Here is an 11,872-nt window from a genome sequence, read left to right as displayed (position 1 = left end):
AACAGAGAAGAAGAGGAAGAAGAAGCTTCAGCAGTTCTAATGCGGAAAACAGACAGGAAGAGGGGTGGGAAGCAAAGGCAGACTGAGGAAGGAGGACCAACTCAGGCAGCGACATACTGGAGGAGATGGGACAGGCTGGTCTGTAATTGCTTCAGGGCACTGCTTGCAGAGACTGGACTTGAATTCAGCACTTGGGGCTCAGCCTGGTGAGACTCTGGGCCAAGTGCCAAGGCTGATAAACGCAGAGTTCTGACCCAGCAACCCCAAAACAGAAGGGAGAGAGCAGGTCTCCTCCTGAGACTCTTTTTTAGCTCACTATCTGATAATGTATCCAGAAAGGTCCTGAGAGGTCTCCATCAACAGCTGAGAGTGCAATGAGACCTGGAGCTTTACCGATTGCACATGCAATTAGTGTTTCTCATGTACCTGGTGTGTTGGATGGTGTATCTTCAGCACGTTAAGGGAACATACCAACTACTTGCGAGTGGGGGATGGAACCTGAGAAAATGGAATAGAGTGGCTCCTCACAGAGAAGACGTGTGGGGAGGGAGAAACACCCAGGGAGCTTACGGAACAGTGGAGGTCTGAGCCTCAAGTGGAAGCCATGGAAACTGCTTTTCCACTAGACAGTGAGGAACTGTGGAAGATCAGATATAGGATACAGAAACTGGGAAAGCTCCTGGAGGTCTAAGGGGTGGTAGAGTTATCATGTGCAAGCTGGACCCTCCCCCTTGCAGTTTGGCTTACCCTACAAGGATGGTGGATGTGGGAGCTCTCAATTTGTGTTTTGTTCAATGGATGCACTAGAATACAATAGTAAAATATTTGCTTTATTTTGCTTGCAACTCTTTTTTCCCCAGTCTTTCAACCTTTTCTTCTCTGGATCTTTGCTTTACAATTTGGCAAATGAATTTCTACTTTATTTTACTGCAAAGTCTCATGAGACAAAGTAAACCAGAGTGGAGTAAGTTGTCAGGGCACTGAGTACATTCCCCTCCTTCTGGGGGTTTGGCTCTCCAGGGTCAGGGCCAGCTTAGATGATGCAGCTGTCTATCCTTGGGGAACCTCAGCAAGAGCCTGCCCCTCTTTGGCTGAGGAGCTGCTTTTAAGCTCAGGCTCTCACCCTTAGTCTGTGTTTGACCTAAGCTGGAGGCACACCTGACCTTGTACCTCCCTGATGCTGACAATGATCCTGAGCCACTGATTTGACTTTCTAGCTTGGCCTTGGACCTGCTTCACCACTTGGAGGGTGGGACTTGCTGGGTGATCACTGGACTATTGGTGACCGTGGTTACTGTCACCCGATCTGCTCTGCTCTCCTTCCTTGAATCCTGTGGGACTGCACCTTTGTCAGCGAAGCCACTGCCCTGCCTGCCTTGCTGCAGCTCCTGCTTCCTGGCTTACCTTCCGTATCAGAGCAGCCTGCCCTTGTTGCTCCTGGCACTGAATTGAGATTCAGTGTTTGAAGACCGACAGGGGCTGCAGGTAATGCAAGTGTATGATCAGGTAAGCAGAACCTTAATCTTGGAGACATATGTAGGGACTTGCAGGGTGCAAGCTATTGATTTGCAGAGGTCAGTATGGGAGCTTGTGTTATGGGCTTCAGGAAGGACCTGCTGCTTTGGGCACAGGCAGTCATCCTTCCTTGTGGGAGCTGTAGTTCATTCCCCAGCTTTCTTTCATCCCCCAGCTTTGTTTCCCCAGCAAGGTCACTGAAGAAAGCAGTTTCCTATTGCTCTCAAATATCTTGCTAACTTATATGAGGGTGTGAGGTGTGGGTTGAAGGTTACATATAAAACATGTTCATTGAACAAGTGATCAAATTGCAATTGTTCAGGAGTTAGGAAGTTACAGAATCACAGAATCATTAAGGTTGGAAAAGACCTTTAAGATCATCAAGTCCAACCATCAACCCAACACCATCATGCCCACTAAACCATATCCTGAAGTGCCACATTTTTTGAACACTTCCAGTGATGGTGACTCCACCACCGCCCTGGGCAGCCTGTTCCAATGCCTGACCACTCTCTCAGTAAAGAAATTTTTCCTAATATCTAGTCTAAACCTCCCCTGAAATTTTCATTTGGACCCTTTTGAGTACAGGCCTTGAGATCCAATAACTTATACATGGCTATGCTTTCATTTTCTCCATGGTCTAATGTGCTTTGATAGCAGTGGAATGAACCCACGCTGTGTGCATGAAGACGAATCCAACCTGAAGGTAACTTTCCCACAGAAACACTTGGTGGATGAGGCAGGGGAGCCAGGCCAAGGACAGATAGAACATGGATGCTGGCCTGCAGACCTTGAGCATGCCCCTTATCATGTCACAACTGATTACTAGGGATGGAGGGATTCATCCAAATGCTAGTCATTGCCAGCCTTCTTCCCAGCCTGAAATCCGGGCCCTCATCCTAGACTGGGGGTGAATGGCCTATGCCCTACAAATACACATATCTCTTCCTCAGTCATCCAAGGGCCATCGGTTAGTGGGAGGTCTCTGCATCAGTGGTGAGAGGGATCCCTCTTGCTGAGCCTCAGTTTTATGATTCGATATTTGAGTCTGGATGATTAACATTGACTTCACACCTCTGTTTCCCTGGCTGGGCGTAGGGCAGCACTTGCCATGGAGGGATATTTCCTCGAGACTGCAAAGATGTGCCAGAGAGAAAGGCAGAAAAGACACAAAAGAAAGAGGAGGCTCCATGCAGGCCTGTGGTACTGATGTCATAGCTGGACCCTGGCGATTCAGATTATGCCTGTTTAGTGGAGGAAGGCTGAGTACCACACTGTCACCCTGGGGGCCCATTTGGCCTCATTCACATGCTCCACACAGGATTCAAGCATCCAACTCCACAGCTGGACTGTCATGTCCCACACAAAACACATGACTCAAGGCTGCAGTAAAGTGGTGCCCCAGACCTCCCTGGGGACAGTGTAGGAGAGGGTGGTGGTGGAGAAATCCATGTATTCACACAGATACCGATGCCACCAGGGAGCCTGGGTAGCTAAGCAGCCAGAGGTACTGCATCCCTGGTCAAAGGGTGGGTGCAGGCAGGGACTCACAGGGGTCCTGAAAAGAGGACTACCCCTCGGTGAGAGCTGGAGCTCTGGCATGTAGCTGTGCCACTGACAACGCAGCCAGAGTGAGTTTAGACACAACAGCAGCTCTGGCATTTCTCAGCTTCTGAGTGCTTTATGTGGTAATCCTGAAAGCTCTTCTGAAGCACATCACAGGCCCGCTGCGCATCTCTCCGTAGACAGGAGCACAATGTAAGTGAAGAGCTGGGTGGGGGGGAAGTACTCCATTTCAGCGTATGGACCCCCCCACGGGGCCAGGCCATGGTCCCCAGGCCACACAGCAGGGCTAGGCAGAGCTGTGGAGCCCTTGCCACAGTTCAGGAGCCTACAGCTGGCACGGGTCTCGCTTGCTCCGTGGGTTGGCTGATGAAGGGCCCATGGGCAGCCAGGCCGGGGTACGTGTCTGACACACGAGTGCACGGGTGGGAGGAGCAGAGCCCGGAGGCTTCGTGCGGCTGCAGTGCAGCGCAGGTGGGTTGGCGGACCCCAGCAACGGCCGGCCTCGGGACGCCCCGGTGGCGGTCAGGTCCGGGCAGGCTGCAGCCGCCAAGACAGGCGCTCCCCCGGCACCCCGGGCTGCGGCCCCGCTCAGCCGGGGCTCCGCACTGCCTGCCTGGTCCTGCGCCGACGGAGCCGGACACCGGGAGGCCCCCCGCGGCCTACGGCACCGGGAGCGCAGGGAAGCAGCAAGGGGGGCTGGGGGAGCCTCATTCCCCGCTCGGGCTCCAGCCCCCCGTTTCCACTCTGGCCCGAGCACATCTCCGGGGCGGCCCCGCGGCCCCCCCCGCCCGGGCCCGCCCGTCCCACGGAGACCCCGCTCCGAACCCGCCGCCGAGGCTCCGGGGCCTGGAAGGGGGCAGGCCGGGCCCTACCCGGCGGCCCGCCCCGCGCCCGGGACGGAGGCGGGCGATCTTCCAGCACGGTACGGTGGCCCCGGAGTGGCGGGGCTGCCGAGCCCGGCCGGTGCCCAGCGACGGCCGGTCCGTCGGGGCGCTCGAGCCCGCCCGGCGCTGGCGTCCCCGGGCCGCTCCCCGCCGGGCTCGGTCGTCAGGAGCGTCGGCCCGGGCCGGCTCTGGGAGGCGGCGGGGCCAGGGCGGAGAGGGCCTAGCTCGCCCCGTCCGTTGTCCTGGGCCCTGGGGCGGCCCGAGGAAGGATGTGCCGAGCGGCGCGGCCCCGTCCCGTCCCCACAAAAGCGCCCTTGTGCTCGCCCCGTAATTGCTAATCATCAATCACCATTAATAACAGCTGATGAGGCGGGAGGGGGAGGCGCCTTCCCAGGGGCCGGCCGCGCCGGGGGGAGCGGGGAGCCTTGCCCCGCCGGAGCGGGCGCTGAAGGAGGAACTCGACCGTGATGTGCGGAAGATGGATGAGAGCAGAGGGCGACACCCCCGCCCGCCTCCCCTCCCCTCCCCTCCCCTCCGCGGCCCGGCCCGGCCCCCCCGCGGCGGGGCGGGCGGGCGGCTCCGAGTGCGCCTCCACTCCGCCGCGCCGAGACAGCGAGCGGGCGGGCGGGCGGCAGCTCTCGCCGGGCGCCGGAGCCCACGGGAGGCGGCGGGCGCGGGCCGGGGCCGCGGTAGCGGCGGGGCCCGGCGGCGGCGGCGGCGCGGCGAGTTGGCGGCGGCCCGAGCTCGCCGGAAAGTTGGTGCCGGCTGAGCCGGCGGCGCCCGCTCGCCATGCAGAGACCCAGCGGCCAGGGGACCGCCTTCTCCATCGACTCCCTCATCGGGACGCCGCCGCCGCGCTCCGGGCACCTGCTCTACACCGGGTACCCCATGTTCATGCCGTACCGGCCGCTGGTGCTGCCGCAGGCGCTGTCCCACGCGCCCCTGCAGTCGGGGCTGCCGCCGCTGGCGCCGCTGGCCTCCTTCGCCGGCCGCCTCACCAACACCTTCTGCGCCAGCCTGGGCCAGGCCGTGCCCTCCATGGTGGCGCTCACCACGGCCCTGCCCAGCTTCTCCGAGCCCCCCGACGGCTTCTACCCGCCGCAAGAGCTGCCCCCGCCGCGCACCAACCCCGACGCCGGCTGCCGGCGGGGCGCCGAGGGCCTGGAGGCGGATGAGCTGCCCCCGGGGCGCGACAAGGGTCCGCCCGAGCCGCCGCTGCACTTCCCGGACACCTTCCCCGGCCTGGCAGGTAAGAGCGGCGCGGGCCAGCCCCGCCTGGAGGAGAGCAGCTCGTCTGCGGCGACCGCCGGCCCGCCTCGCCCGGGACTCCCGTAGCCGCGAGCGGCCCCGCGGCGGGCAGCGCTGCCCGCTCGGCCCCTGTCCGGGCTTCCCCCCCCGCCGCCGCAGCGGCGGCTGTGGGGGGGCGGCACCGCGGGCCCCCGACCTCGCCAGGACAGGAGCCGCGGAGCTGGGGACGCTGGGGACCGGGGCGCGGCGGGCAGCACCGCGGGGCCGCGATGGGCTGTGGCAGCGGGACCTGCCCGCGGCTGCGCTCCGGCTCTGTCCTGTCGGGCCTAGCCGGGAAGACCGGGCCGCTTCCCTTCCGTTCCGGGCCGGCTCCGCAGCGCCCGCAACTTTCGCGGGTGGGAGGCAAACTCCGCCCGGGCCGCGCCCGGGCCGCGGGGCGGGAGACCGCCGGTGGGGGCGGCCGCCCCGGCGGGGCACGGACCGCCCGGCGGGACCGGAGCGGCGCGGGCCCGGCAGCCGAGGCCGGCCCGGCGGCGCGGAGCTCTCCGAGGTCCTGGCAGCCGGCCCGGGGCGAGCGAGGCGGAGGGCAGCAGGAGCCGCGCCGTCCCGGGACGCCGGGCTGCGCGCATCCCTCCCCGCCCGTCCCGGTCCCGGTCGGTGCAGCTGCCGCGCGGGGCTGCGCCTTGTCCGCGGCACGACGCCGCGTCCCGGGCGGGCCGCGGGGCTCGCGACCCCCTCGCTCTCCCGCAGCCCGCCCCGTGCCAGGCTCCGCCGCCCTTTCGGCGCCGTCGTGCTGCGGCGACCGGCTCTCCGAGCCCGCGCCGCGGGGGGCAGCTCCCGTGCCCAGGGGGCCGCCCCGCTCCTCTTCGTCTCGGTCCGCCGCCCCGCGCTGCTGTGCCCGCGGCCTCGGCACCGGCTTTGCCCGACGGCGCAGGCAGGCGGCGGCTCCACTCCCGGGACCCCCCTCGGTGCTGGCCGGGGGCGGCTGCCGCTGCTGTGGCGGGGCCGGGGGGCCCTCGCCTTTGTGAGCCGCGGCCGCTCCCCTGAGTGCGCAGGCATCAGCCCCGGTGACTTGTTGCTCTGTATTTCTCAGCCGGCTCCAGCTCTTGCTCTCTTCCACCTCGGCTCCGGCAGCACGGGGCTTGAGGCATCCCTTCTGTGGCGAGTCTGAGACAAACCAGCTGCTGGCTTTCTCTGACATGGCCTGTCCTGAGAGCTGTCTCCCCTCGTCACCCATGAGATCCACCTTTGTCTCACAGGCTTCCTGGCATGGATGCGTGCTGAGAGTCTGCTGTTTCTCGCAGTGCTTGGCTGTTTGTTCTCCATCCTCCCTTTAGCCTCTCCTGGGTAAGCCTGGGTCTTTTCCTTGCCCTGCCTTGTTCTTCCCTCAGAAGACTGTTTCCTTCACTCGGGTACCCCTTGAACCTCATCCCTCAGCAGGACAACAGGGACATTTTGCCTCCCCACTCCTTTTGTGGGTTATTGGGGCTTTGGTGCTTCCAGCCCTCTGTGCTGAGTCAAAAGCCAAGCGCAATCTCAGTTTTGTTGTGAAAGTCTCCTCGGGGACAGAACTGCCCTGGCCAAAACCAGCAGTCTGTATGACCACGTTTTCCCAGTCTATGAGGAAGTGAATTGCATTGTGCTTGATCACCCTCCATGGCTCGTCCGTAGCTAAGCCCAGCATATTCTTTCCTCCCAAGGGACGCAGATGAACTGTCCCAGAGAGTGGCCATTTCTGATGGTGAGAAACTGTATCTCTAAGACTTGGCCTGTTGTGACTGGCTCATATGATGGAAGGAAATGTGTCTTGCTATCACTGCTGCTGCCTATTAGCTGTCTCTTAGCATTGTGCTTGCTCTGGAGCCACGAAGGATGCTTGTCCTTCTGCACAAACGTGCCTATGTGGACCTGACTCTGTGGGCTGCTCTGCCCAGGTCCAAGAGGACTTGTCAGGCCAAATGTGCTCCCCTTCTCCTTTACCTAATGTTTCTCCTGACTGTACCAGATGGACAATAGGGTTCATTTTACCATCCATCTTAGATGAAAGTCAAGGTGGTTGCTGTGCACTTTTTCCATAATTAAGGAAAAGAAAGATGATTCATGTCAAAAGGAGGCATCAAAACCTATCTGTAATACAGTTTGCGCTAGCATCCTATCTGTGGCCCTGGCCAAATGCAATTGTCCAGGGAAGAGTAAGAGAGCACAATCTGTGCAATAGCTTCTAAAATGACACTTCCCTAGCATCCAACCACCTGGGGCTTTCTAAGCCGGGTGTTGTTTCTGTATGTTTAGTAACCTTTGACCAATTCCTCTTCTGTGACCCTATCTAGTCTCCCCTGGACTCCACCAGAAAGGAGCGATAAACTTGGCATCAGCAACATCCTGGGGCAAGGTGTTCCACAGATCTCTTATGTGTAGAAGAACCATGTGAAGAAGAAATGCCTCCTTTCATCTGTTTTGCTGACATCAAGTGAATTATACCCTGAAGTGACTATTTCTGTCCCGGGGCTCCATTAGGATCTCCATTGTGCAGGTGTCTATGGAGACAAGATCAGTTGCTTGCTGGATCAGCCAAAGAAGTCAATGCTCTATTTGAGGGCCTCTCTCTGCGTCTAATGTGTTTCAAACTTGCTTCCAGCTGTTGTCACACTTCTTGAGAGGGGAGAGGCATGTAGGGAAACTAGTGGTAACCAGCAGCAAAGCTTGGAGTCTGGTTTGTTACTACCGCTGCAACAAAGAGTATGACCTCCAGGATAAAGGTACTCAACACCCCCAGCTCTCCACACCTCTCCTGAGAGCACGTTTGTTCGTGAGCTGCAGAGGTCTCCACTGAGACCAGGTGGTGGTCAGAGACCCTCTCTTGGGTTGATGCAGTAACTGCACATTCGGTCAGGGACAGAGTGAAGTTTCATGTCGTTCCCTATGAACATAAGAGGGGTCTTCTGGCTGTCACAACACCCATTCTTGATCCGGGTTCCCCTGATCCTGCTTGAATAACTTTGTCACCTGTGACACCCAGCTCTCCTCACCATGCTTACCACATCTGTAATAAGATCCATGAACAGCTGGGACTTTGTGAAGAACAAAGCAATGGGTCAATCCTATTCTTTCTCTACTGCCTTCTTGTTGATTTTTCAGAGCCACAATGTTTTGCTTCATGACAGTTTCACTTTCTGTTGAAAGGCCTTTGGAAATCTCAGTATACCCTCCCACCAAATGGGTGGGTTCCCCTGCCTCCAGTACTTCCTTAATAGGGACATACTAGGTGACTAACAGACCAATATCTGACTTTCTTTGTGAAAACCTCTGGTTTAGACTCTATCATTATATAGTACTGAGTTCCTTACTGCAAACCCAGCCACAAATGTGAGACATGTTAGTCTGGTAGAGACCGTTTAAAATCTGGGGTCTGGTTAAGAAAAGTGTATCCAGAGGTAGTACCTGTTTTACAAAGTGCCATGTTGCAGTTGGTAGCTCAGCCTCCTTCCAGTCCCTTGGGGCACAGTCTGGGTCTACAAGAGCAAACTGCCAGATCAGCACTTTGAGAGTGTGGCTGCTGGGACGCCATCCTCCACCATTGGGCAGGACTTATGAGTACTCTTGGTGAAGACACTGACACCCTCGTATGAGCTCTCTTATCTTGTCAGGCTGTATGCTCCAATGGACAGAGATGGTACACAGAAATGAAAGCTCTCCTTTTCTTCAGCAAAGTGCTTGCATGAGGCTGTGCATCGGCTGCCCAAGTACTGCATGCCATCTGCTGCTAATCCTCAGCCGCACAAGCACACATCTTCTGGGTCTTTACCCGCTATGCATATGGGAGATTCTGCCCCTCAAGAAGAAAGAGTTTACTGTCTGTTCTTCTGCAGCAGAATAGAGGTGAAGATGTTTCTCTCCTGCTACATGAATCAGGAGAAGCAGGGAGATGACTCCAGATCTCCAAAGCCACCCACTCTCAGGAAGCCACACACTTGCTGCAGGACTGGCCAGGGATGTGGGAGTTCCACAGCAACCAGACTCCCAAGAATGCCTCCTGGGCTCAAGCAGTTTCTTGCAGTTGCTGCTTGTGTTTTTGCAACCGTTCAGGCATCTGAGGGCTGTTCTGCCTTTCCCACTAAGGTGAGGTGAGCTCTCTGGAGATCCAGTGGCCCACAGTGCACATGCCAGTAACTGGACACTGCTTAGAAGCTTGGAGAGCTGCTGCTTCTCCTTCTGCATGTAGGATTATATTGAGAGTGGCAGTGCTTCAGAACCAGATCCTTCCAGCAGCAATTCTTGCCGTTTAGTCAGACTTGGAGAGTTTGATGGTCTCTTCTAGTCTCAGCATGACAGAAAAGCTTCTTCATCTGCTTGTGCACAGCTGTGGGTCTTTTCCCTCTATGCACCCTGGCTATCGCCAGGAGCATCTTCTTGCTTGATAATCTGTGAGGCCTTTGTTTGAGCCCTTCTACCAAGGAAGCAACTGGCTCCCAGGCCCCTTTCCTCCCCACTGTCTCGCACTCATGTCCTCCCTTGCTCCATGGCTGTTTAATCATTCAGGCAGCAGTTTGGGAGACAGGAAGCTGGCAAGAAGAAAATTCATGCCCCTATACCCTATCAATAGCCTTGCAGGCAACTTAACAGAGGTGGTGCTCCAAGTGCTGCCTCCAGTCTGGGTGGCCTGGGATGAGGTCCTCTCTCTTGAGTGATGCTGGCAGCCTTTAGCCTGCCCCTCTACACAGACTGATGGGGGGAGCTAAGCCTTGAGCATCAGCACCTTGTTCCCTGGCTGCACAACTCTGCTGTTGTGCATCCTGGGCTTAGGGAGGGAGAGCTGGCAGCGGGACACTCCATGTCCTGTACAGCCCTGCAGAGAGGTTTGCTGGGCTGGAACCAGCTCAGGTTGCTGCTTCCAGGGCAGTCCTTCAGCTCCTCTTGTGGGTGAACAGCATTGATGGTCTGATGCAGTGGGATGGGACAGAGGGAGGGCTGAGCTGCGGGAAAAGACTGACTTTCTTGATGCAGAGGTCCGGACAAGCCCTACAAGGGTTGCAGTGTGCTCTGCTGGAATGAGGCAGGGATGCTGCTGAGTTGTGGGATGGGGATGGTGGGATGCTGTGGTGGCTCGTACCCCAGGGTGCCTACGGTTGCGCCGGGTTTGTGGGTGCTGCCCCGCAGAGCTGGCCAGGCTGCGGGCGGCGCGGGGCAGAGTGCGCCGGGCTCTAGGACAGCAGCAGCCGGCGCTGCCCGCAGCGGGGCCGAGTGCGCGGGGCTGGCGCCGGGGAAGCCGCTTCTCCTGCGCGCGGCCGCGGGGCTGCGGGAGGAGCTGCGGCCGAGCGCCCCGCCGCCCCGGGGGGAGGTGGGCGCGGGGGGCGGGGGCCCTGCGGCGCGGGGCGCCGAGGCCGCGGCTCCGGGGGCTCGGCGGGCGCGGGGGAGCGGCGGGCGGGGCGGGGGGCGGCGGGCCGCGCCGGCGGGCGCTGACGCTGTGTGCCCCGCAGACGGGAAGTCGTACAGCTCGGACGAGGAGAAGCTGGAGGTGAAGTCGGCGGCGACGCCGTGCAGCGAGCGGGAGGAGGAGAGCTCGGCGGGCGACAGCGAGGAGGAGCCCTTCCTGGACGGGGCGGCCGCGGCTGCGCTGGGCGCCAAGAGCAAGGGCAAGGGCGGCCCCGCGGCCGAGCAGGCCCCGCCGGGCTCCGGGGCCGGCAAGAGCCGCCGGCGGCGCACGGCCTTCACCAGCGAGCAGCTGTTGGAGCTGGAGAAGGAGTTCCACTGCAAGAAGTACCTGAGCCTGACGGAGCGCTCGCAGATCGCGCACGCCCTGAAGCTGAGCGAGGTGCAGGTGAAGATCTGGTTCCAGAACCGCCGCGCCAAGTGGAAACGCATCAAGGCGGGCAACGTGAGCAACCGCTCGGGCGAGCCCGTCCGCAACCCCAAGATCGTGGTGCCCATCCCGGTGCACGTCAACCGCTTCGCCGTGCGCAGCCAGCACCAGCAGATCGAGCAGGGTGCCCGGCCCTGAGCGCCATCGCGGCTCTCGGACCCTGGGGCGGGCGGGCCGCCGGCAGCGGGGGAGGGCCGGGCGCGGCCCGGCCGGCCGCTCGCACTCCTCTGTACATGTCCCTTATTTATTCCGTGTAAACTCTGTACATACGGCAGCGTGTCCCTCTGTCCGTGCCACTGGGACCGCGGGCCGCCTGGCCCCCGCGGGCCCCGGCCGCCAGCCGCGCCGGGCCGGGGCCGCGCTGCCCGCGGGCGCCCGCCCATGTATAGCTGTGATTTCAATAAATTATTTTCTATGGAGCGAAGCGACGTTCTTCCGAGGTGCTGCCCGCCCGGCCGCGCTGCAGGGACCGGCAGTCGCGGCCAGCAGCGCCCCGCGGCCCCCGGCCCGGCAGGAACAGAGACAGGGACAAGGGCAGGGGCGGGGCGGGGCAGAGACGGGGCAGGGGCAGGGACAGCGGGCGGTGGCGCCGACGCGGAAGGGCGGCTGGGGAGAGCGTGCGGCCGTGGACGGCGGGAGGCTCCGGGGCTCGTGCGCCCCTCGGCCGGTGCCGGTGCCGCGGACCCGGCGGCTGTGCGGGGAGCAGGGGTGGCCTTGCGGGCTCCATCGGACCCGTTCCGGTGCCGGTACTGAGACACGGGAGGGGGCAGAGAAGGGGAGGGGCTGGGAAGCGCCCGGG

The 11,872-nt window shown here is 60.6% G+C and overlaps 1 protein-coding gene across 1 annotated transcript; it reads left to right on the top strand.

The window, feature by feature from the left end:
• Positions 1–4,549: 4,549 nt before the first annotated feature.
• GBX1 (gastrulation brain homeobox 1) lies at positions 4,550–11,211 on the top strand (the record flags this gene model as incomplete). The annotated part of the gene is made up of 2 exons (XM_082015402.1): positions 4,550–5,214; positions 10,691–11,211. The coding sequence occupies exons 1-2, from the start codon at positions 4,755–4,757 to the stop codon at positions 11,209–11,211; spliced, it is 981 nt and encodes a 326-aa protein (XP_081871528.1). The 5' UTR covers positions 4,550–4,754.
• Positions 11,212–11,872: the final 661 nt, after the last annotated feature.

This window comes from Phaethon aethereus, assembly GCF_964289735.1.
Source record: "Phaethon aethereus genome assembly, chromosome: 2".
NCBI lineage: Eukaryota > Metazoa > Chordata > Aves > Phaethontiformes > Phaethontidae > Phaethon > Phaethon aethereus.
This window is presented reverse-complemented; position numbering and strand designations above follow the sequence as displayed.